The sequence below is a fragment of the Myzus persicae genome, unplaced genomic scaffold (assembly GCF_001856785.1).
Source record: "Myzus persicae strain clone G006 unplaced genomic scaffold, MPER_G0061.0, whole genome shotgun sequence".
Lineage (NCBI taxonomy): Eukaryota > Metazoa > Arthropoda > Insecta > Hemiptera > Aphididae > Myzus > Myzus persicae.
In genome coordinates this window covers 83130-110789 of record NW_019102620.1, presented here as the reverse complement: position 1 = coordinate 110789, position 27660 = coordinate 83130, and the positions used below count along the sequence as shown (strand labels likewise).

General features: G+C 28.7%; 2 protein-coding genes across 2 annotated transcripts; one reads left to right on the top strand and one right to left on the bottom strand.

Annotated features, from left to right (window-relative positions):
• Window positions 1–8638: 8638 nt before the first annotated feature.
• On the top strand, window positions 8639–14388 carry LOC111032741 (translation factor GUF1 homolog, mitochondrial). Its single transcript, XM_022313183.1, has 10 exons — window positions 8639–9112; window positions 9726–10080; window positions 10147–10415; window positions 10471–10710; window positions 10781–10908; window positions 10977–11114; window positions 11180–11394; window positions 12515–12643; window positions 12714–12797; window positions 13229–14388. The coding sequence occupies exons 1-10, from the start codon at window positions 8826–8828 to the stop codon at window positions 13361–13363; spliced, it is 1980 nt and encodes a 659-aa protein (XP_022168875.1). The 5' UTR covers window positions 8639–8825; the 3' UTR covers window positions 13364–14388.
• A 492-nt stretch (window positions 14389–14880) lies between these two features.
• On the bottom strand, window positions 14881–27157 carry LOC111032742. Its single transcript, XM_022313184.1, has 4 exons — window positions 26850–27157; window positions 19474–19636; window positions 16771–17786; window positions 14881–14990 (listed from the first exon to the last, which is right to left on the bottom strand). The coding sequence occupies exons 1-4, from the start codon at window positions 26992–26994 to the stop codon at window positions 14947–14949; spliced, it is 1368 nt and encodes a 455-aa protein (XP_022168876.1). The 5' UTR covers window positions 26995–27157; the 3' UTR covers window positions 14881–14946.
• Window positions 27158–27660: the final 503 nt, after the last annotated feature.

The window sequence follows — 27660 nt, the reverse complement described above, 5'->3', positions numbered from 1 at the left end:
GAGTCTCCATTGATTAAAAATGTATGTAAAATGTCAAGGTTTTCAGACACGGTGTTTTCTAGGCCTTCAAAATCCTTACTCTGGCAAGATAGGGCTAGGTCATCTGCATTTATGAATTTTCTTGTAGTTGTTGCTGGTAGGCCCTTAACATATATGTTAAAGAGAAACGGTGCCAACATAGAGCCTTGAAGAAAGCCATTCTTTAACATCGTTGTTCTACTTTTTTTTTCTTCAATATAAACAGTAAAAAATCTGTTATTGAGCATATTATTGAGGAGTTTTAGTAACGTTTTGCATGGCATCACATCCAAGAATATTTTGATAAACACAATTTTCTCCAAATAGTGTCATAGACAGATGATAGTTCTATGAATGCCACTGCAGTTTTAACGTTTTTGTCATACACATTTTCAATAAGAGTATTAAGTGCCATTACCTGGTCACCATAACTCCTTTAAGGGCGGAACTCAGCTTGTTCATGTGGAATAATATCATCAATGGTGCCAACAATGCGATTATAAATCAATATTCCCAGTATTTTGTAGCATATACTTTATAGAGATATTGGTCTATAGCTGATTACATTATTTTTTAGTTTCCTGGCTTTAAAACTGCTAACATTTTTATTTGTTTTTTTTGAAAGAGTTTCTTCAGTTTTCAAGAATGGAGGACATCGGAGAAGAAGTATTAGAGCCACTTAATTGTCTTGGGCCCACTGTATTTTATGAAGTCCATGCATATTTCATCAAGTCCAATATGCTTTATTAACTTTTACTTACTTAATGCTAGTTGTACTTTTTCGGGATTAAATTTGTCAGCCTACTTTGAATTTTTCACTGCATGGGTTTTCTTTACTATAAGGTCTATAATCAATGTCTTTGATGTATCTTCATCGATTTTGACTCTTGACTTTTCTTTTAGTCGATTCACAAATATATAAGGTTTTAAGGTTCACTGCCATCTCGATTCTGGCTATGATCTAGTCTACACAACACATTCCAGAATTCCTGACTAGAAAGTTTGAAATCCAAACGTTCTACGATTTCAGTCCAACGGTCCTTGCGTCCTTTAGCAAGCAATCCTAAGAGTTTGTCCGCAGTTTCTTCATAGCCATTCCTTTGATATTCTGCATACAGTCTGTCGCTTTCCTCATTCCAGCAGGAGATATATTTATCTGTAGCCACGGGGGATACAGCGTTTTGCAGTTCAATTAACCATACCAAAGAAGTGTTCATAGTTATTCCATGTAGGATTGATCCACCTGATGTTATCGTCTAGGGATTTGAAAAGGTAGTCCAATTCGCTTTCCTTAAGTTCCATCTCGGTTTAAGTATTGTTTTAAAACTAGAGTAATCTGAATACCCATTGTATGCGTATTGGTCTATGTTGGCTTTTAAGGAAATCATTTAGGACAGATCGATGGGCTTGAAGTGATACACCATTATAATCTTTAGAGGCAATACAGACCCTTTTTCACTGAATATCAGCTACATGGTTCAGTTTCAATTCATTCGTTAAAAACCTCCCCGTTTTCTTCGTTTTCATTCATCTCGCTATCTAAGACGATGTCCTGGGTACACTACTTGGAAGCGATTTTCATTTGTACTCCAATGTCTATTATTGTTCTTAGTCGAGTCGAAAAAGTTAAAGTTCTGAATATTTCAAAATATGTTTTTTGTTTATTGTGGAAATGTCGTTAATTTCACTATTATATTTTAGATTATTGAGAGAATCACAGGTATGTGATATGATGTTTGCTATATTAGTATTTCTCAATTCCTGTAAAATCTGATGAAATTCCTATTATGTAGAAGTCATTATTATCAGGTAATTTATTTGGGTTCGTCACCCCTATTAACCTACTGTTCGTTTTCATGTTTAGATGAATTTCACTAAAATTTTATTAGAAGATTTTAATAATAACGTCTTTTGGTCTTGATAATTTCGATCCCCAGAAAGTCGGTTTATGTTTATAATCTCTTTTGGCAATGAATACTACCAGTGTCTCTGAATCCAGTTCGGTCAACTTTTTACTATATAAGTTATAGTACAGTTAAGTCGTTGCTGCCGTGAATAATACTGACACATGCTCCTAGTAAATGTTCTTGAGGATGTTCGCAGTGGGCAATCGATACTTTTATTATCAATACAGTTCTTTCGATGAGAGTAGTTACTCGAATTTCTGTTGTATATATTTTATAGCCATATTGTGAAGTTGGTTTCTGAAATTAGAGCTATATGTTGAATTAGTCAATATTCATATGAGATGTTTAACTTCTAGATTTTTCTATACAATTTAGCTATAAATATAAAAATTTAAGTCATATTTCAATTGACTGTTAACTTCTGAAGCTAATAGCTGTCGTTTCTCCTATCTTGAGACCTCTGTGTAAGGCCGATTATGTGTAGGATGCTTTCGACGCATCTGCTTCCAAGTGGTTTTTTTACCCAAAATTCTACTTATCCCAATTTCTAGGTATCTCAATTGTTCATTGTGTTTGGCGGCCCTATCTGATTACATAGATCGTCTCAGCTCCTTTTTTCGTTGTATTTCTCTGTTCAGATTGTTTCTTGCCTCCTTGTATTCCATTCGTCTTATTTCTCTTGAAAACAGCAGGTTTAACAAATTAAAGTAGGATCCTCTGTCAATATCTGGTGGTTTTCTTTTGACAAATTGCCTGAACTCAATTGATAGAGCAATAGATCTGTCTCAAAAATCAAAATCCGGTGGCTTTAGATGCTAACGATTATTTCCAAGTGAATAACGAAAAAATTGACTTTATGGGACAGAGTTTTTTCGAACCTAGTATATGTACTAGCATAAGCTGCACCAGTAGTATTCTTGAAGAAAATAATGTTGGGAATCAAGAACTTAGAACGCTTCTCTACGATTTAGAAATGACCGCTTCCGAAAAAGGCAAAAAACTTGTTACAGATATTAGGCGCGTGTAGTTGGCGGAGCCAGTATTTGGCACTCTACGCCGAGATCACAGCACCAGTCTGTTGGCCAAGTGGACCATAACCAAGGTATTATTCGGTCTTCTTTGAATGTTGAATGTGATAATTCACAAGGTTTTCCACCGCTATTCTCAGTCCATCTTACATTTTGGAGAGCGGATGGTCCTCCCGGATGATAATACCCAGATCTTGCTACAAAGATGTAATGACGGCGAAACAGAGAATCACTCAGGGTGGTTAAAGCATAATACTCGTTTCTTTTCGGACGATATACAAGAAGCAGTGTGTAATTATGTGCAGGCGTGTGTGAAACCACTTAATCGCAAAGCAAAAGATTAGATGTGCACCAGAGTCCCGCGTACACCACGAGAGGTGCTGAGTATCAATCTTATGGGTTAGGTTAGGAGAGAAGTACGACTACGAACACTGGATTAAAACACAGTTGGCCCTGATTTATGATCAGGGACTTTGCGGTTCTTAAAACATATTTTCTAAAATGATACAGGTATACCTGCACATTATTTAATATATTTTGCAGAAACCGGATATAACCGTATGCAGAAAACGGTCATGGTTAGGTTAGATTTGGGTGGGGCCAGAGGGGAAGTGGGGCCAGAGGGGAAGTAATGCTAACGCGGTCCCCTCTCTGGTTCTCGATACCACAAAAAAAAAAAAAAGGTTAGATTTGGGTAAATCTTCGTTTTTGCCTCCCTGCTATAATATATTCGATCCTTCCACTCGGTGTTGCTTCAGCTAGGGAAGAAACGGTCTTTCTACAACTATAACTAATGTATTCTAACATATCAAACACACTTGTCCGTACAGCACAAACACGTGAAAACTCATCGTTTCGCATTTCGCAATTCTTATACCTACTGGTTGACCATTCTGCTCTACGTACAATATTATTACCTATTGTTATTTGTTAGCATTATTGTATCTATTTATTTATTATCTACTAGCTGTCCCACTCCGATTACCCGTTCCAAGGATTTGGTTTTTTTTATGAATATACTAATATATTAATAGGGACCACGAAAGGAAAAAATTATTTTTTTTTATATTTAAAAGAAATAGTACTCTATGTCAAAAAAATAATTGTCCTAACTAAAAGTGTTTAAGACTTTTCGTTGGCGATATACATGCATTTTGAGTTGGCAAGTGAAGTCATTGAATCTATTTGTCGTATATACATGTAAATATTTCTACGTCTTCAACTTTATTTACGCATTATTATTATTATTATTATGAACGGAATATATACACCGGTTTGGGTCGTAGAGATATTTTTAAAGTTCATAATTGTCTATTTAATTTAATGTTATGATAATTTATCTTTTATATTATGAACTATAAAAATTACAATTATAGTTGCTCAGTCACAATATGATACTATTCAACAGTCAATAGTCCAACTTCCTGATGAACGATCCCTTAGTTAGAGCTATGCGCTCGTCGAATAATAATAATTTTGATCTTTGGCCTTAATAGAACATATTTTTTTTTCTGTCACTCTTATCAACATCCCCTGTATTACCTACTGTTTTAATATATACAATGTTATTTTTGTTATACCTATGTAAAAAGCCGATTGGCGTAAATTTATAAAATAAATAAATAAATAAATATCAACGGCGCTGCCTATAGACTGCAGTATATACTTTATTAATGTAATCGTTAATATTCCCCGTTCAAACTTCCATATACCAATATTATGAATATTATTTTTCGATATTGCACACAATCATGACAATTCAGTCTTTCAGATTGTTTATTAATTTTTATAACAGTCCTTCGTGAACTATTATATGAATGGTTTTCAAGACGTGTTTGATAAAGTAGTTTCGTTTTTTAAAAATCTTTTGTTTGTTTTTTAGTTTTTTCGTTTCTTTTATTTGTATAGTGTTGTATAAATGTATGCTTTATAAAAAGTTATAAAATTGCAACAATAAGTAGCTATACAACAATTTAAATGCTGACTCTGTGTTGTGTTTATGGTTGTTCGTCTTATTCTGGAAAAAACGTACAGTTTTTATCATTACCGATAAAATATATAAATCTTAGAACATTTGAAATGGGCTGCATACGAATTACGTGCAGTTTTCTTTGAAGGGCCATACTAATTGGGTCTATTTTTAATGCATCGATTTTTTAATTGCGTCTTTTACGTAAATAAAATATAAGTAATTACTATACAGATTATAAGTAATTTAAATTTGGTATTTTCGGGTTTTTGAAACCAGCGTATTGCATTTATCTTCTTCGGCATACTTTGTACGAAATACATTATTTTATTATACACTTTGGAATTAAAACTCCATGTCCTAATTCAGGTAAATAATATAATAAATGCTTTTATTAAATTTGAAAAATAAAATTTAATTTACATTTCCGTATAGATGTTTACCTTTTGGCTTTTCCTATTCATTTGCCCAGAAAACAAATAGTTTGTAGCACAGACATCGTCTCGTTTTTTTGCCAAACTAGATTTGTACAATAACTTTGTTTCTCCCTTATTTATTGTTTTTTTAATTATTTGTTTTCGAGTAATACCTATCAATAACTTCTTCTTCCAATATTAATTTCGAAAACTACGAGTTTTCTATGACATATTTATATATATATATATACACCGTAGTTTATTTAAAATTTATATTTCCGAACAGCAAATACATTCACGATCCGTTGGTAATACTGTGCATTTTTGACAACCACATAAATTATTTATATGAAACAATGATCTACACAAAGCATTGGCTAAAATCATTATGGGAAGTATTAAAAGAATTGAAGTCATTGCAAAAATCTAATTTCATCGATTCAAATTGATATGGTTTTCTCAAAGAAACACAAAACAATACTAAGATAATAAATACTAATTATTAAATAGCAAAATAACTTACCAAGTAGCCTAAGTCTTTGTAACAATTTTTAAAAGTTATAAGCACACACATATACACAAGTAGGTACACACTCACATCGTCGCATCAGGAATATATCATCAGTATTGACAGTTAACCAGCCCACTGCTGATTATGGTATGCCATGTCATACTATTATTTTTGAAGGGAAACGATAGAAATTCATTTAGTTTGGGATCATACAAATATTATATACATTAAGTTTGTCCGAAGAAAGTAAAAGCTAAATAAAATAACCAAATTTAAGCTAATGATAACCACAATTAGTTTACCATAAAAAAATATAATAATATAAAAATTAAATTTCTTTTCTGCGAATAAAGATCTCCGAGGTCCTCCATTTGATGGTGACTAGTGCACTTTACGATAAACCACAATTGTCTTGCATACACAAAAATATCACAAATGTACCAGTATTTCAAGTATAAAAATATTATGTTATTCAGAACAACATATTGTTATATGTATAGTGTATACTATATAAAATGTTGCATATATTATGTCATTAACAATTACAATTATCGCATTGTATAATATTATTTTAACAGCATATAATTTTGATTTAAAAAATATTAGGTACATAAAATATTAAAATAAAACTGTAGACTTTAAAAAAATATCGGCGTTATTGTTTTTATCGGCGTATTTATACTAAAAATTATTGGAATTTCGTGTACATCATTGTCAATCGATTTATTTTTCAAAATCAACACATTTTTTCTCAATAGAATGTAAAATAGTTATGGGTACTTTAATTTTTGGTGGTTCCGAATCGGAATTTTATTGTTTTATTAAAATATTTGAGTGTCTAACTCAGGAGAGAGGGGGGTTTGTGGGGTCAGACTATATAACATTATTTTTGTTTTAAAAAAATATGTCCAATTATAAATAACAATAATAATTTGGAAAATGTACACATGCTCATAAGTCTTTCTTTAAAAATATAAGTTTACATATGGATATTATGATGTATAGGTGTATATACAGCATTGACTTCATTTCAGTTTTTAACAGAGCGGGCAAAAGTTTCGACCAACACAAATGGGTAACAGAGTCTACATCTATATTTTTAAGAATTTCTGTTTTTATTTAAATTATTACTATTAATTCTACAGTAGGTTAAATACTTAAATTCATTATTGTTGAACGAATTGCATTTGAACATTTAATTGTGTGTTTATTTTATATAGGTACTCTATAAGTTTCAAGTACCTACCCGTCCTACCCACAAATAATATTTTTAAATCACAACAAAATAACTAAAATCGTTGATTTTGGTTTTAATATGCCATCTCGTCCAAATTTGAACTTAAAATAGCTATAAAAAAAACATTTTTTGAAATGTTTTGATTTCAGAACAACCTATACCTACTTACATAAAATTAATGATAATAATAATTTAATTTTAATTTTCAATATTTAGCTATACAAATTTAACCTTTTAAATTTTTTAACTATAAAATAGCTTGTACATTTTTGTGGTTCTTACAAATTTAGTCAAAATTTGAACTTCAGTTGGTTATAAAAACTATTATGGATCTACGGACTTACAAGGAACCTTGTATTACATTTTCAAGTTTTTTGACAAAGTGAAAAAGTTTATATTGACATTAATTTTAAAAAACTAATAATAATTGAAAATGTCTTATTTCTATTATGAATAGCTCAACATAAGTCAAAATCTCAAAGTTTCAAAAACCTTACCGAAAATGAAAAATTGAAGCATGATTTTGACTAGTTACCTATAGTAAACACAGACTCAAAAATAAAATAAAAATTTAAAAAAAACGATATTGTAAAATTAATATATTATCATCGCTCCGATCAGAATCTGAAGCAGTGTATCAACGTGGAAACAGTCGGCTGAAACATTTTTATCGTTTTAACGAACTTAAGTAAATTTTTTTATTAACTTGTCCATATTTGCAATTTGCAAAGAGAGTATAACTGTATAAGAAAATAATATTTATAATATGGGTATCGCTTTATTACAATTATTTTAATGAAAAATATATACAAGGTTAACGCATGCATGTTATTTGGATCATAAATTAATGAAGATTTACTTTGTCTAAAAATTTCCAAAAACAATATTTTGGAAAACGTTATTAATATTCAAATTAATTTACTCAAATAAAAAAAATTAAATATTTAATTTAAACTAATGTTTTTAACAAAATATTTTTGTAAAATTAGATTTACAAAATTGGCTATTTGAATTTTTTTCCAAAAAAATTTAAATAAATGAATATTTTTTTATTTTCTGTATTAAAAAATAAAACATTTTATACCGTACTTTCAGCACGAGTATGTATAAACGGTACTAAATATATATATATAATTAAATTTAGGTAGGTACTTATACTTAATTAACACCCTTCTCTAAGTACCTACTACTTAGTACCCACTAAGATAAACATCATATCGTGACACAATTTTAAACATTCCGTCTCGTATTTGTATTTCTCTTTCTGTTTATAATGCAATAATGTACCTACTGTTATTTTCCGCAATATTTTAAATTCAAAGCCGAGTTAGTTATCATTAAACTGGGAGTTGGATGATAACATACATTTTTCTATTCAACTACAAGTTACAACCACAGAATAAATAAAATATACAAAAGTTACCGAGGTAGTTGATAATGGAAGCAGTCGCTTGTCGATGTAGAGGACGAGATCTTCCCCTTCGCGCGGACCGGCAATTCTCCGCCTTATCAGAAAGTGATAAGCGGCAAATGGTACGGCTGGCTTACCGCTATCTTCACAATGTATTCACTATCATAGTATCATGTCGGTGATACTTAATTTCCGAAATCTCGAGTTAATAACTATAATATTATTCGCATTAACTATGACTTAATAATAGGTTACTTAAACGCTTAGGCACTAGTAACTTGTAAGGATTTGTTCTGCCTCGTCGGGTAGGCCATCCGATTTTAGGAAAATGAAAGTGATATTTAGGGTGTTGAGATCATATTATTGCGGACCCAGCATTTCGAACGAATACAAGAGCAGTTTATCGTTTGTGTTCACAAGTTATCGCCGTTATTCTGAAAACCACGAAGGAAGAACAGAAGTTCCACTCAAGTATCAGAATATACCTAGTGAAAACATTCGCAACTTTAGCATCATAGCGCACGTAGATCATGGCAAGAGCACATTGGCTGATCGGCTATTGGAATTGACAAATACCATCTGCATCGAGGAAGGCAAAGCACAAGTGCTGGATCGGTAAATATAACTTTATTTATAATATCACATTTGAATTAAACCTTATATTGAAGAAGACATGAATGGTGAATGTAGTAGGTACTATTGATATACTCTGAGAAAAAACTGAAATGATTAAAATATCTAATAAATATGACTAAATAATTTAATTATAATATCAATAGTTAAAATTCTTGGATCCCAAATTCCCAACAGAATACAAATACATACTTTTTTTTTAACATGTGCTTTGAGATATTGACCATGGTCATATTTTTAAAATTCAAAAATCATTTAATATATTTATATTTCGCTTAAAATACCTTTTGACTATTAAGTACGTATTTACTAAATATTTAAGAATTATCACTGATTTTCTTAACTATATAAATTACACAAGATAGCATATAACTTGAATAATAAACTAAAAAATGTTAGTATAATAACACAGTAGGTAGATAAGTAATATTTTTTGTGCAAACATTAGTACGACAATTAATGTGTATAATTTTTTACTGAACCAAGATTCTTTGAACAAATTTATCATGATATATATATTCAACTTTAAATCAATTAATCTTCATTAGGTAAATGTTGTAAAATATATAATTTATTGTGTGTATATTCATTGCAGGTTACAAGTAGAAAAAGAAAGAGGTATAACAGTGAAGGCTCAAACTGCTTCATTATTTTATAAAAGCAGAGTAGATGAACAATTATACCTGTTAAACTTAATCGATACTCCAGGCCATGTCGATTTTTCTAATGAAGTTTCTAGATCGTTATCAGCATGCCAGGGTGTCATACTTTTAGTGGATGCTAACCAAGGTGTTCAAGCTCAGACAGTGGCTAATTTTTACCTGGCCTTTTGCCAGAATCTAATTATTGTACCTGTATTAAATAAAGTAGATTTAAAAAATGCCAATCCAGAGAAAGTAGAAGAACAATTGCGTGTCTTGTTTGATATTGAGCCAGAAACTGTTTTAAGGGTACCTTTAGTATATGACAATAAATTATTATAAAATAATTATTTTTTAATTAAAAAATGTATGTAGATATCAGCCAAGCAAGGGACTGGCGTAGAAGATTTATTAGAGTCAATTGTCACTCGACTACTGCCCCCAGTTGCTAATCGTCGAGCACCATTCAAAGCTTTGATTTTTGATAGTTGGTTTGATAAATATCGTGGGGCTGTAGTACTAATTTATGTTCAAGATGGATGTGTTAAAGAAGGTGATATAATAACAACTGTGTACTCTCAAACAACATATACTGTAAAAAATGTTGGAATACTACGGCCAACAGAATTTAATACGGGAACATTGTATGAATATAAATTTCATAAAGTATATTTTAAATTAACATTTTGAATTTTATAGAGTAGGTGGTCAAGTCGGATTTCTAACATGTAATATAAGATCAGCAAAAGAAGCTCATATTGGAGATACTATACATTTGAAAGATGAACCAGTTGAACCATTCCCTGGGTTTAAACCTGCTCAACCAATGGTATTTGCTGGGTTATTCCCTATGGATCAATCATTACACATGGAAATGAAAAGTGCTTTAGAACGATTAACACTCAATGATTCGGCTGTTAGTATTACAACTGAGTCAAGGTACAAACATATTCAAATAATAAACAGTTCTTTTACTTTTACTTTTACCTAACCTATTTATTTATTCCAGTCCAGCACTAGGTCTTGGTTGGAGATTAGGTTTCCTTGGCCTGCTACATTTAGATGTATTTAATCAGAGATTGGAACAGGAATATAATGCTCAAGCCATTATGACAGCACCTAGTGTAACATATAAAGGTTTGTTTTATCCAAATATTTGAAAATATTGTTTTCCTTTTTAGTTTTTTATGCTTAAAATATTTCAGCTAAAGTGACGTCAAAAAAATTAATTGAAAAGTATGGCAGTGATGAATTTTGTTTTTCTAACCCAATGGATTTTCCTGATCCAACCTTCACTGTAGCACTTTATGAACCGTTTATTCTTGGCACCATCATAACTCCTGGTAAAAATTAACTGTTTAATAAATGAATGCAAAATGTTTTATTAATTATACAATTTAATTAACAGATGAATATTTGGGAGGTGTCTTGTCATTATGTATGGAGAAAAGAGGTGTACAAAAATCATCCACTAATATTGACAACACCAGAATAATGATACAGTGCTATTTCCCATTAAATGAAATTGTCATAGATTTCCATGATACACTTAAATCAATTACATCAGGTTTTGGAAGTTTTAGTTATGAAGATCATGGATATGAACTCTCAAATCTAATAAAAGTATAAATAAATAAAAAACATAATTTTATAATATACTCAATACATAAGCATATTATATTCAGTACTTTACGTACTAATGACAGTATTAAATACTATCCATCAACAAGTATTTGAGTATATTTTAAACACTATTTTAATGTATTGGATACGTTCCTTCAAACACATTTTTTTACTCGATTTTTGAATATATTGAATAGTTAGTAAAGTAAACCATCTCCACATAATATTCTAATGGTAATACAATTGATGCTAATTATGAATAATGTGTTTCAAATGTAATAATCATTTATATTATGATACAATGAATACAATAATGCATAATAATTTAAATGTATCTTAATAATAAAACGTTTACTGTAAAAATGTATTCATATTGATAACTATTAATTGAATATATCAATACACCAGCATTTTGCCAAAATATACATCATTATTGGTGAAAACTGGTTTTATTACAAATAAAGATTCAAGTTTGTTTTATTATTATGATCAATACATTTTCATTAAGTTTAACCTTGTTATGTAGTGCAAAATGGTCCCCAACATTTGTATAATGTATAACTTAGTTGATGAGTTTACAGAAAAAAGTATAGTAACAATATTGTAAATGTCAAAACGTATTATTGTTATTATAATATTTGTATTGTTTTATTTTCATTGTAAAACTTAATAAACAATAACTCTTTATTATTTAATTAGTAAATAAAATAATAATAATAAGATAATTTAATAACAAACATGTGTCCACACTATAAACCTTCTATAAACTACTGTATAATTATTCTTAACAACTGTTAATAATTTAATTTAATTTTTTTTTTTTATTTTTTTTTGTTAATTATTTATACTTAGCTGTTAATACCTGCAAGCAAAACTTGATGTATATTTAAAATTAGGAGACTTATGACAAAAAAAATTCATCCGAGTTCATATAATGCTTAATTCATAACAAAAAATAGTATTTAAAATTTGTCTTAAATACTTTTTTAAAAATAATACTTAAATGCATTTCAAAAGAGTATTTAATGAGCAATATTTTGATTGCAATACTGAAAATATTGAACACTATCTAATGTCAGTTCTTACTTTTTATACTAAAATATTAACATATTTTTTCTAGTTAAATATTTTGCTTAATGGAAACGTTGTTGAAGAACTTGGAACTATAGTTCATGCTAGTAAAGCTGTAAGTCTCGGGCGGAAAATGGTATTGAAATTAGTGGACATGATTCCAAGACAAATGTTTCAGGTAATATAATTAAAAATGTAATTACTGATTTATCATTCATATCTACTAATTGAAAATTGAAATAACATAGATTGCAATTCAAGCTTCAGTCAAAGGAAAAATAGTTGCAAGAGAAACATTAAAAGCGTATCGCAAAGATGTAACATCAAAACTTGTAAGTGCCCAAACATATTTTTTCTTTGATAATTATTTCAATACAAATAACAAGCTAAAGTTATAATAAATTATGGAAAAAGTAATTATTCTACTTATATTTTTTAAATTAAATTTGTTGACTTACTGAAGGATAATTAAATTACATAAGAATTCATTATTTAACAATTAAATATTTGAAATAAAGATATTAAATACTGACATTGGTTAAATTCACACATTATAACAATATTTATTGGCTTATATTTAATTAATCTAATATTCTAATATCTAATACATTACATACTATTGAACTACATATTATTTTTTGTAAGTATTCTAACTAAATTTATATTGTCACTTAATGTAAATACTGTTTTTAACAATATTTTTATTTATATTAATAAGTAATAATATTAACACTTAACAACAATTTGTTGATTTATTTTATAGTGTGGAAAACGCGGTGGTGATATAACAAGAAAAATGAAACTTTTAAAACAACAGTCGGATGCTAAAAAAAAAATGAAAATGGTTGGAAACATTGAAATTCCCCGAGATACATTCATTAATGTTCTGAAACGTTGAGAATTCTATGAAATATTATATAAACTGTCGTTTTTGTTGATCCTAAATGAAGTTTTTATTTTTGTTATGATTTTCAGTTATAAGTAGTAGTAAATGCATTTTGTTAAAAAATGTTATTGTATTTTAATAATTGAATCTTAGCATAATTAATATGCTAATGTATGGCTATTGGTTTCACCATGTGCTTTTTCCTTTGTGTGTAGCTTTTTAATTACTTCTGGCAATTGAAATGTTTTTTGTTTCATTTTAAAAACAATAATGTGTGGACCTACTTCTGAAGGTCACTATTTGTTTTTAATGATTGGAAATTGTTAAAAATATCATTTTTGCATTGACATTTTACAGGCAAAGTGCTAATATAAAGAATTTCTAGATTTTTTATAAAATAACATATTTTAAAATATTTACTTATATATCATCCCCGTCCCTGTACTTACCTAACCTTTTAGCATTTATTTTTATAAATTAATTAAATAGTGACAATGACAAAAGTGTGCTTATAAGTATTTACAGAATAATAGCTTGTAAATTCTCATCCCATTTTCATTTTTTTTAATTGTCCATTATGAGTATTAAGTAATAACAGTTGTAATTCAAAAAGTTAGACATTCCAATTTAAAAATTAATTATATAAGACAACACATGAAAAGCACATTTAACTTCTAATAGCTACAATACGTAAATATTCGATGCGCATATTTACTAATACATCAATAAAATTATAATATTATATTAAGTATTATATTTATTATACATAGGTAATTATAATTAAAAGTTATAATAATTTGTATATATGATTGAATATTTTTGTACTGTCGTCTTATAAGCTCTTAATCATCCAAACAATAGTATATTTTGTGAGCACAATACAACAGCACTATATGAGTATAATACATAAACCAGGGCAGCAACAACTCCCCAGGTAACCAAGGCCATTTTTTGGGATATGAATATATGATCAAAAAATAATTATTTATAATTTACATGTTAATAAGGCAATATAATATATTATGTTCGCTTGATGATATATTTTTTATTAAAAACAATATTGCAATAAATTAATCCAAAATGTTAGCAGCTTGTATAATAATATTTTTAACTTGTCCGGTTGCTAAAATGACATCAAAGCGGTATTTTACAACATCGAAAAATTTTAGTATAGTATTAATTTTGAATTAGGTAGGTAATGATGTTGGATGCTTTGTTGGCTAAATTACTGTCTGTCCTTGGGATGAAAAATGGGTAGTTGCAGCACTGGTTCTAACATATATAATTCAACTTAATTCAAACGTGTAATATTATTTCTATTATGAATGTATTATACATTTTTTTTTGTTTTAGGTACATATTGTTAGGTACCTACAGTAAATTGTAACGTAACGAATAAAAAAATCAATTTATAATAAAACACGCGCAAATGCGCGATCGATAAATGCGTAAACCCTATAATAATAGTATATTAGTTTATATCGACGAAAAGTGCGGAGCTCTTCAATCTTCGATGACGGAATGTCCTAGGAGAGAGTTCCGTGGAATGACTTCTGAGGCCTAAACCTCTAGCCGGATTTAAACAAACGATTTATTCAATAGCGCGAAGTGTAAATAGGCCGACGGGGCTTTCTGTTAGCTGAAAAAAATTGCAAAATAAACATTAGATATCATGAGCTATCTAGTAGGTAGGTAGTTATACATATGTATTAAAATAGTAGGTCGGTAATATTTGACTAATGCAATTTAGGACATTCGATAAAGTGTACGATTTACTTATGGTTATAATTATAATTGCTTAAGCTTGCATGGCCATAGTTTAATACTATTTCTATAGGTACCTACTTACTAGCAATACTATAAAGTATAAATTGTTTACATAAGAAAATCGTTGAATCGATGCAATACCTGCAGTAGTCAGCAACGCCATTGTAGCATTGTAGAGTTATCTAAGGAGCTGTAAAAATGCTTTTATCTACAATTTCGAGGGTGGCTAGTTCTGCATGTAGAAAAATGGATATAGTTGGTTGTATTGGTACTGTGGAGGGTTTTCCGATATGTTTCAATGTAATCAGGAAAAACAAAAAAAAAGTAGCTAGAGGTAGGAAAAATATTCGTATGGATAAACTAAAATATTTACTCAAAACTAGTTTTGACAAAATTAATTTTGATTTTTTTTATATAAATCAAAAATTAATAGGTAAACCACACAGCAACCTGTTTAAAAATATTATTAAAATGTCTAATGTAATCATTACAAAATTCAGTCTGAGATTAACTATTCTTACAACTGTTTAAATATTGTAAAGACATAGGTTTGTAGTCAAGATTTTTTTTTCATCTAAGTTCAAATTTTTACAAAAATGTGTAAATTATAAAATTCATACAAATTTAATTTTACCGCCTGAGGTTGAAGTATTTAATTTCAATATTTCTCATTAGTTGGTCTTATAACAATCCTAAAATACAATTAGTCACAATTATGCATAATATGAATTTCAGTATAATAATATACATGTGATGTTTTTGGAAAAAAAATAGTTTATCATGCCATACACCTACTAGGTATAATAAAAAAATAAACTATTAAAAATAGTAACAAATGCAACCAAATAAATTTTAAAATATCGTTAGAAAAAGAGTTTGGTAACACTATACAGCCTGAGCTCAGAATTATTTTTTGTATGCAATGATTAATTATTCAGAATTAACATTTCAAATTTAAATCACAGACATTATAATTTACAGTTATGTAGGTACACAAGGACATTTTGAAATCTGCTAATTACCTATGTAAAAAAGCGACTTCTCCGAAGTTAATTATTATTTATTATATTTGTTTGTTTTATTTTCAATAAATTACATCTTAATGTTTTGATCCTTACTACTTATAATAATTTAGTTTTGGTTTCATGGAACTATTTATATGAAGTGAAGCGCCTATTTTAAAATACCTACATGGCTACATACAACTAACATCACAGTTTTTTAAAACTTTTCTAATTTGTTGTCCCATTGTACTACAATACTTAACTAGTGTGCAATAATATTTAATATTATTTTTGAAAAATTGTGGTTGGTTTCAAAATCTTACATCTACCATACAAAATATATTTCGAATGCAGCCATCATAAGGTCCTTCAATACCACATACAATGGTCGATTACATTTTCAATAAATGTATGTTTTCATTTTAAAAAGCAAAAATTTTAAAAAGTAAGAAATATTAGGTATAAAATATAATATTTTTTCAAATATGTTGTTTTGCAATAATTACCTAGGTACTTCAAATTGTGTAAAAATAAGACGTTTTTAGGAACACATACATTTACCGAAGGTAATTAAAGGTAGGTAAGTGTTAAAAGTAGGCAGGCATATAATTAACTTGTTTGTGTATAAGTTTACATTAATAAAATAACCTGCAAAAAACTCGTCATCCAAATCTTCGAATTCAGCCTCGGACATAATTTTGTTGATTTGCATCTTAATTGTCGCCTGTCGTTTGGCCGTAAATGTGCTCATCGTCTTGGCCCAGGCGAGAAATATGTGCTCCTGTGCACTAAAATCCGCCGGTCCTTTCTTGACATCCGGCTTGGGCTGTGGCAGTTCAGGTAGAACGTCCGACTGACCGTCATCTTCGTCATCTCCTGTGCAGCTTGTATCGCCGTCAGCTTCTGTGTTACCTTCTTCGCCTTTTTCACTGCCTTCGCTGGACTCCATCCGTCTCTTCTTGACACCGGACGGCCCAGCATCTTCCGGTGACACCTCCTCCTCGTCTGTCGCAATCTCGTCATCTGCTGAATTGTCATCGTCATTGTCGTCGTCATCGTCTTCTTCTTCTTCGTTGTTTACTTCGTCGTTGGGGAACCGGCCGATCATCCTTTGAATGGCGGCGGTGATACTTCTGCCCAGCTGGTTATTGAAAGCTTCATCCTCGTCGTTAGAACTACGGTGCGGCGATGACGGCGACATTATGCCGTTCAAGTTTTCCAAAAACTGCGGCAATCGTGACGCTGGCACTATGAACTCGGGACCCATGAACCCAATATTGGACATGACCGGGATTTCCATGATATCCACGGGACTCACGCGTGGTATCTCGAGGGTAGGCTCCGGTATCGGGTGCGTGAGTTGAGTGTTTGCGGCAGGTCTCGAATTTGCTGGCGTCGAGTTTGCATTTGAAAGTCCTTCATAGCTTGTCGATGTCGGCAGCGTATGTGAGTATTGAACTATCGGAAGCTGTCCTACAAAACCGGCACCCTGCAGTTCTGGCCCCTGCCCGGTGGGTAGCGGGAACGGAAATTCGGAGCCAGAAGTCGCGTCATCGTTAGACTGTCCGCTTATTATGTGCATAGGCTGGAGAGCTGTAATCGGGATATGTGGCATATTCATGCCGGGTGTTAGCTGTGTCGCGGATCGGAATTCCGGAATTTGGCTGTAGAAAAACGATTCGAACATTATCATTTTAATGAGTCATTTATCCCAAAACAAACACATATTTTTTATGAATGCAGGTAAAGTATAAGCTATAACGCAAAACATATTTAAGTGAAACAACTGCATTGGATATGATCTAAAATAGAAAAAATTTTCATTTCCAAATAAACTGGTTGCCACAATACCAAATAATATATTTTTTTAAACATTCGAAAATAATTTAGAAAATTGTATTAAATAAACAATTTGCAGAAAAGTTATTTTTACTATGATCAAACCAAACTATATATTTAAGGACTGTTATTAGATACACATTTTAAACAGTAAATCAAAATTATTGATTATTTCATTTTTAATGAATATTGATGTACCGATTTTCATTTTTTTTTTTAAATAAGGTAAATGCTAAAAACAATTTTAACATATTTTAAAATGTATTTTGTACATTTAAAAGTCTTAACCTGCTTAACGTTGCAAGATTTTTAATATTTCCAAAAAGACTCTTAAGTATGCAAAATAAAATGTCTTATTTTAATTCACTGTGATTAGTAACGCGTATTGCGCGGACGTCATACCCGCATGTGTTGTTTACGCCTTACAAGATGTTGTAATAACTAATAAGTACCTACTACCTACTTCCAGTTACGGATGTGCAAGATCCAAGTTGCTATATAGATATAAGTCCTGAACCATCCATACCCTGATAATTAGGTACATTATATTCGTGTAATTACACTATTTTCAAGTGAACTTCGTGCCGTCTAATAAATAAAACTCGGTGTTTTAATGATTTTAATGAACGTTTTTTTATCCAATCGATATGAAACAGATTTTTCCATGGTCAAAACAAAGATAAAAGAAACGCAAAAATTGTATACCATAATATTATGATATATTTATTTAAAAATAATCGTTTAAATAAATTGCTCAACAAATAATATTGCATTTTTTTGTAGTTGAGTTTGGAATAAACGTTTGGGTAAAATCCCAACAAAAATATATACAAAAATCGGCTTACTTCAAAATTATTTACTAACTTCGTTTCTGTCTTCTGATCGAAAATTTAAAATAAAATTTAAATTGCAAAAAGTGCAAGCAATTATCCTGCAATTATCCTGCCCCAAATAAGTTGCTAAGGAAATAAACATTGATTAAAAAATATACATATTCCATGTGCCTGGTCCACTCCTAAGCATGTTTTCCGGCTAAAACTTAATAAAATACAATGCGGTTCCTACAAAGTATTATATGTTGTATATTTTCAACATTGTGAATTTGTGTCAGAATTTCGTTTCACTGAACTTTTCGATCTACTCAATTTAGAAGAATACATTAAATATCTTTACTTCGGCGAGTTACCGTCTGTAATTGTAATATATCCGTAATGTTACTTCTACAGGTCAACAACGTTTTATAACACCTATACATATATAAATTATATTTAGAGAGATCATATCTTAAACTATTGAAGAGTATATTAAAACTGTGGCTTCGAGCGTTTGTTATTCAACAAATTACAGCAACATAATATGAGACTCGAATGAGATTAATGAGAATAACAATTGGTCTCTACATTTACACTTCACCCATTGATTTTTATAAACAATAATACATGAGTTTTACTATTATATAAATTAGGACAGTGTATATTATATTATGGTAAGGTACCGTATCGCAATACTTACAATTGTTTGCGAACATATGGCTTAAAGATACGCATAGGCTTCGTCCACGGCCATTTCATGAATCGTTCCAAAACCCTTTCAGACGAATCGTCGTTGCTCAGTTTTCTAATAAAATTAGCATACTTGTTTAATATTTGGTCCCACTTGCGCTGCAGAGTTTTGCCTGTAAATGAACATGAGTCATGTGTTATATTATATACATAGTGTTTTGAACTTTTGGAACCGTCACAGACATTTCTACTGGGCAAAATATTCATCTATCTACATTATGCTCATCTATCGGCATATTTTTTACAAACTTTCAACCTACTATTTATATTAATGTTAGATAGGAAAAAGAACTGCATGTCTTTATACATAATATAAAGCGAGTAGATGTTCAGAATAATAAGCAAATGGTAGGTACATGGAACATATAAAAAAAAAAATAGTAATAGCAGCTAGGAGTACAATAATTATTGGTGGTGTTCTTATTTGATTTTACAATTAATACCTAAACATTCAAACTATTTCTCTACTACTATTAACTATATTATACTATTAAATAATTACTATCTTTAATATTTATTCCCGAGTTTGGGCTAATGCTGAATATATTTTATTTCTAACTTATTATAATTGACAAACATCGCAATAAATTGATGAGTTGTATAACATATACAATTAAAATTATTAATAAATGCACAATACTAAGATCTATTGAAGCCTTACAAAATAGGAAAAACATAACATTTTTAAATAAATAAACTTAACAAAAAGATTAGTATCTCAAATTTCAAAGCTTAAACTTTTATAATTTATAAATTATAAACTAAATATAGATATATAAATGTTTAATAATAACTTATAACTAATTGAAATTGAGCATAAAGCATAAATATATAACTGCAATAACTTGTTGAGCAGTGGAGAAGAACTGAACATTTAATTAGCAATAGATAATTGTCTAAATTAGAATTTATAAAATTGACAATTATAAATCTTGATCTTGACGATGAATAAATCGTAATATCATAAATCATAGTTATGTATAATTTTATATATATTTTTTTTTTTAGTGCTGATAAACATTTTTAATCTTGGCCTAAAGCTTAAAAATCGAATACAATATAAGTTATAATTATAATAGATTAAAAATATAAAAACGTTTTTAATAGGCGTTTTTTTTTTTTTAATTTTAATTTGCATTTTATTTTTAAATAATTATAGCAAAGCGATTACAAAATAATTATGTAACAAAACAAAAAACAGACAAAAAAAAATTTTAATTAAATTAACAGACAATATGAAATAATTAAATATTAGCGTTAAATGAGAAAGCCAGCGGTATGAATGAATTGGATAAGAGAACGGATGATATGGATGAAACGGGAGTTGAAAAGAAGATTAGAATCGGGAGGAAAATTATAGGTGTTTTAAGTTAACATTTTGACAAAATTACGAAAATTTGAACAATTATTATGTGGTTATAATGACATTTTTATTAATTGTATATTTAAGACTTTACAATTGAATAAAATCATTTCCAAAAGTAACTTTTACTAATAATTGTTTTGAATACTACTTATATTTACTCTTTAAAGTTTGTAATGTTCGAACAATGTTCAAAATATTAAAACAAATAGGTACTTATAGGTATTTCATTTTGTTTCCCCGTTTAAAGGCGATTTGAATTATTTCAAAGATTTAAATCATTTAAAAGTCTGTTTAAGTTGTATTTGTTTGTGAAAGTACCTATATAGAAATAACTCTTATTTTTATATTTATAAAAAAGAGTTTATTTTTATTTCTTTTCAAATATATTTTAGTTCATAAAACTGAAACACAATACCTACCCAAAGTATGTCAGAAAAATTGCTATACATACACTTACTTTACTTTACTTTGTAATATTACGTGCATCAATCAAAAAAAGTTGGTCGAGAATCTCTCTTTGATTTGGTTGTTTCAAAATGTAATGACGTATATTGTAATATATTAAGTTTTAAAGTTTAATGCGATCATCAAATAAATAAAATATAACAGCTATGGATTGAGCTATCGCTATGTTTACTTACTAATTTACCTACTACATATCTCGGTAGGTAACTTCTACAGTTTTAAACTACCTTTAACAATTGTAAAACAATTCCAATTGATATGCAAAATTTAAATCTCTATAAAACAAATTTAGCTTTCAATGTTTGAGGATTGCACGTTTTCTATTAAAGTTAATTATTGTTACACCGTTTTATTATACTATTGATTAATAATTAGGCGTGTTTCGGTATTTATTGAAATATTTTAAAGGGAATTCATCGCAGCGGTGTACTCATAGTGGGGAGAATTCAGCGAGTTTCATCACGGTTTCGTTTTTAAATGTAGGTACAAAAGAAATATAGAAATATTCTTTTACAATTATTGTACGCGTATCATAGGTAAATAATGTATAAAGATAGTTCTTAGTCTTACACTAATACATATCTAATATATACTATACACGATATGTATATATAATATAACATGTATCAAACGATGCGCATGAACATAATATTTAGCCTATTTAATAATATATTCATAGTCTGCGGTAGTGTGGTCGCTATGTGAAATTGATTTACTTAAAAGTTTAACCGAGTTGATGTTTTTTTGATGCAAATGGCAAATGCTTAATAATAATCTACCTACTATTAATAAACCTACTAAATAAAATACCTATATTCGAACAGGGTTTACCATAACGTGCAGTTCTACACAAAATGCGTGGGTGGGTTGTTCTTATTTAAATGGTGTATGTAGTAAGCTATAATATAGTAACTACCTAAATATAAAAATAATATATTTGGTACCAGCGAGTTTATGAAAACAATGTCATGTCATACGAGTTATGAATAAAATTAATGATTCATTATCCAAAATATTATTGTGGTTATAATATAGGTAGTTTTGTTAGGTGATTGATAACATTAATATTGATGTAATTATATTTTAATGTGCAGTTAAATACAAGAAAACCAAGGCTTAAAATATTTCACTATTCAACTTGCAGCCTAAGAATTAAATTTTAATTATCCAGTCATAAATGATATTATGTTAATATGATTTCAAGTATAGTATGACAAATGCTAAGAGTCAAAAACTCAAAACACATTAATTCAAAATATTTCATCCAAACCAACTACTTAACCCCGAAAGATCTATTGATTTTTGTCCAACGGATGTATATCTAATTTGAATTGAAGTCCGATTTAAATAAGGTCAAAAGATTTTTCGTTATGTTGAATGATGTAAAATGTTAAATAATGTCCAAATTTAATAAAGCCCGTAGAAAAGTCCAAATAATGTAATACAATCTCATTCACTATAATTCTATCGTCTACCATGCTACAGGTATACCGTATATACCTATATAAAAGTTAAATAAACAACCTTTCTCCCCTCTAATCTCCATTAACCTATCTGAAATCGAAAGGATTACCTTTTGATTGATGAATTACCTATAAACTGAGGGTTGCTATAAGGAATGAAATTGAGGAATGAAATTGTTGTGAATTAAATTGTATTGCTTAAATATTTATAGTCTTACCAGCGATAGCCCAATTAGAGGCCAAATAGGTAGTCAATTCAATACAATTCAAAATAAATTTGAATACAATTTCCAATTACCTTTGTAATTTTAGTAAAGAATCTAATATAGGTACCTAGTATTGTTTAATGCAAATACATCTAATTCTGTTGTTATAAAGTATAATTACGTAGGCAATATCTATAAAATCATTATTAAATAAGAACCAATAATTTAATTTAATTAATTAAAATTAAATAGTTGATTATTTTGTATCCACTATACAAACGAAATTATTTGGTACGTAGGTACCTATACAGACTACAATCAAGTGTATATTTTAGAATAGGTGATACCTAATTACCTATTATAATTACTAATTAGATTACAAGTAGGAAAAAAATGTCATTAAAATAAATGTAATACCTAAGTTATTGATTTCGTTTTGTTGAAAAATGTACGAATTAATTTTAATATTGAAGGTTCTCGATACGTTTTAAAATTAAATTAAATAAAGTATTAAGTTAATAAAATATCTAGTTACTGAAACCTTAGATAACAATATGGTTGAAAACAAAATTTATAATAAACGGTTAAACGCTATTGCATTTTCTGTATTATTATTTATTCGTTTTTTTAAATATAAACTAATTTTGTGTCTAACATAACCAGAATTATAACTATCAAACTCTACGATATAGGTACTCTACGCATGGCTCAGTGTCATTACTACACTTCCATGTAGTAGACTAATTATTTTCAATCGAATCCAAACAATTGGATACTTCATACATTATTAATAATATTAAAACGAAATTACAATACACCAGTGAATACATAATATATTAGAAAAGTATGTGTTGATATTTTCATCAAATAGGTAGGCGCCTGCCGAAGTCATTGAGAGGCGACCATTATTTAATTTAAAAACACTGATCTTGTATCATATTAATCAGTTATCAGTAATTTATTAATAAAAATTATCTAACTAGTTTACGTACATTTCCCATGCAGTATACGAACACGTCCAAAACTGTTTTATTACCAACGATTGTCATTATCCCTGACTAGTGACTACGGAGAAATACAGCAGTCCCACCTTACCTAATAGGTAATATCTATTGCATGCTGATACTCATCTTGGCCAAAGTTGAACAATAAACATGTTCCCCATTATGCTTTTTAATATTTAGTACTAAGTGTAGTAATGTAAAACAAATTTTGATCAGACATAATAATTGTTGTTTCTTTGAAATGACAAAAAAACCATGCGAATTTATTTAATTCACAGCCCTGGTAATAACAATACAAAAATCTAATTTAATATTTTTTATTTAAATACCTACCTATTATATATTAAATACGTTTTTGTAACAAGTATAAAATATGGTAGCTACCCATCTATATAATAATGGACTTTAATAATATTATGTAAAAATGTCAATTATTTTGGACGTATTGTGAGAAAAAATCCATAGAAGTGCTATTGACATTTTAGAAGCAATAATGTATATCTTTGATTAAAATTACGATGTTTTACTACCTTTATTTTCATTATTGTAATTTATTTATAAATTTGTCAGGTTTTTTTTGTGTACATTATGTCATTATGTAAAATAACTATTCATCTGTATTTAATGAAAATTGTTCAACTAAAAATGTTATAAGTATAATTTTTAATAACTTACAATCAGCATTTGAACAATTTGTAAAAAAAAACATTTTATGCATTTTTATTATTCATCACATCATTTAATATAATAAATATAATATATATTCAATATGGACATCTGCTCAATTGATTTTTGACGTGTTGTAGTAATTCAAAAAATAATAATAGTAGAAATTTGATGCCTTTTATTATTACTTCAATTATCATTTTCTATCAGTACAAAGAATGAATTTTTTAAATATTTAGACAAATTTTAACTATTTATACATCGGAAATATTTACACCATTTTATCTTTTACTTACAAGTTAGTGGTAATAATAAATAATTTACTATTATAATAGGTGGGTATAAGGTATTCATACACTCGTGGCCTGTGTAATCGTGTAAATATAGCTTGTAATTACTTTAGAAACCCAATAACAATTTTAGGAGCATATTATTAAGTTGACTGTAGTAAATTTTTACCACGCCATTGGTCACGGGTTAAAACCAAATACTTCTGAACAAAATTTCTATTATTACTTTTATGAATTGTTTTTATGATTTTTCTTTTAATCCTAGACATATTTTTTATGCAAACCCATAAGACAAATATCTATCTTAACGATATTGGATTTACGTCAGCTTTTAAAAATTCGTTGAAACTTTGTCCAATTTTTTTGCTTTAACATCAAAAATATGTTCAGAATTAAGAAGTGTAATATCACAAAATGAATCATATTATATTTTATTTGTATTTGTGTTTCAACTGAAGCAAAACGGAAAACAATAGTAAGATAGATTATATCAATTTCAACCTGGTTGGTTAAGTCGGGTAATACCTACAGCTAGTAATTTATAAAATAATATAATTATACTTTTGTTAAAATACATAAATCAAGAAATGTGAGTATATGACTGTCCATAATAACAAAATGTAATACCTATTACTAAATAAAATTGTAATTTTTCACAGTTTTTGTATTCCCGGGAATATTCCTCCAAGAAATTTTTGGGGGTGTCAATTCCAATTAAACTAACAGGTAGTCATCAAGGTCATTAAATATAAAACACAAATTTTAATATTAATAAATAATTTAATACATCGGTATAAACTATAAAGTGCATAGCACATAAAGTTACTTCACCTTACACGTCTTATCACAGTGACCTACTGAATGATGAGATACACTCGAGACGTACAGCAGAGCCAGGCTTTCTGGTTGTTTTTTGTACGTACTTACATAATATAACATGTAGTTTTAGGCTAAAGTAGAAAATATATATTGTGAGTGTTGAATGATTACAATATCGAATTATCTACAGTTATAATGACTAAGTAAAAATAGCTCTTTAACACCATAATAAATATTGTATGGATATTTTAATATCAGAAACACTGCATTGAAAATATTATTATATTATTGTACTTCAATTATACAGATATTAGTTGCTACATATTTTTCGTATGATAATTTTTATATGACATGTACTTGTAATATGGCATTTAAGAAAGGCTAGGCAATTTTTTTATAGTTTCAAGTTTGATTAATTATGATGCAGCAATAACGAAATTATAAGAGCGGTACTAAATTAGTTATTATACTCAAAAGGTAATTAAAATCAGATGAAGTATTATTTTCAAAATAATTTAAATAATTTTATCCATTAGAATTTAGGGCTAGAAAATTTAAACATTTGTAAATTTTTACATAATGGCCCTAAAAAAGACTAGATAAGAAACATATTTAAAGTAATAGCTCACAACTGCAGTAAGTTGGATTTTAATTTTTAAAAATACGTGATCGATATATTTTGATCAATTGATCACACAACATAATTGTTCATCTATTATTTCGTAAGTATTATAATTTATTCTATTGGTGTCAAAATATAAAATGTATTTTATTATTTTCACAATGTCAATAAAGTAGGTAGGCAATTATTGAAAATTATATACTACTTTTTTGTATTTCAAACAATATTTAAAAAAAAATTCTTAACATTTTTGAAATAACTGTTAAAGACGCTTCATTATAAAGTCAGAAACAAATGCATATTTGTAAGGTATTAATTTAATATTATGTAGGTACCCATCTACTCCTGAGCCTTATAATAATTATGAATTAATAATATAATACAATTGGCCATTACGTTTAACAAGTAAAAAATATGTTACTCACCATTTATACCATTCATATCTTTTTTGATGACGGTATTGAAAATTTTGTTTCTTATTTCTTTATTAGAAAAATCCTTATGATCTGGGTTGTAGATCTCTGGATGTTTGCTGACTTCAATTATTAATTTCGCTACGTCTATTTTCATGGTTATTTTCTGTTGAAACTTAAACGAGTGAAATAAAAAATTGAAAACTTCAAAGTACGTATTTGTGGTTACGTAACGTTGTTTTTCGAAAATTTAACGTAGACTTTGTGTTCACAGAGGTCTGCCGATCAACGTGTCTGGGAGTACACTGAGCGCCGAAAATGTGCAAACTTCAGATGAGGTACCTACTATAATGTAAACGTTTGGATTTGACGTACGCAGCTACGCATTTTATTGATTATTTTTGTTCTATCTAACGGTAATTTGATGAACTGTTCGAGCAACAAGCTCGTTTAAGAAACCTTCCATGAATCATGAATTATACACATAATATAAACATATATGTATTATAATAATTATTATTAATTAGGCACCTACTATATTAAACCAAAATTTAAAATCAATACAACAAAAAATGATGTTTTTCTTAAATATTGTATTACATGATTAAGAAAAATATGTTTTTACCGATGTAAGTTATTATAAAGCTTAGAGTACAATATATATTATATAGTTCATATTTATCCCTATTATAAATAATATAAATTGATACAAAAATTACTACCCAAGCAAACTGATTGTTGTTATACCAAGCTACATTCACTCTATTTTTACCGTAGTATCATTGAATATGCATAATGCAATTATTATGTTCTATTTGATCAC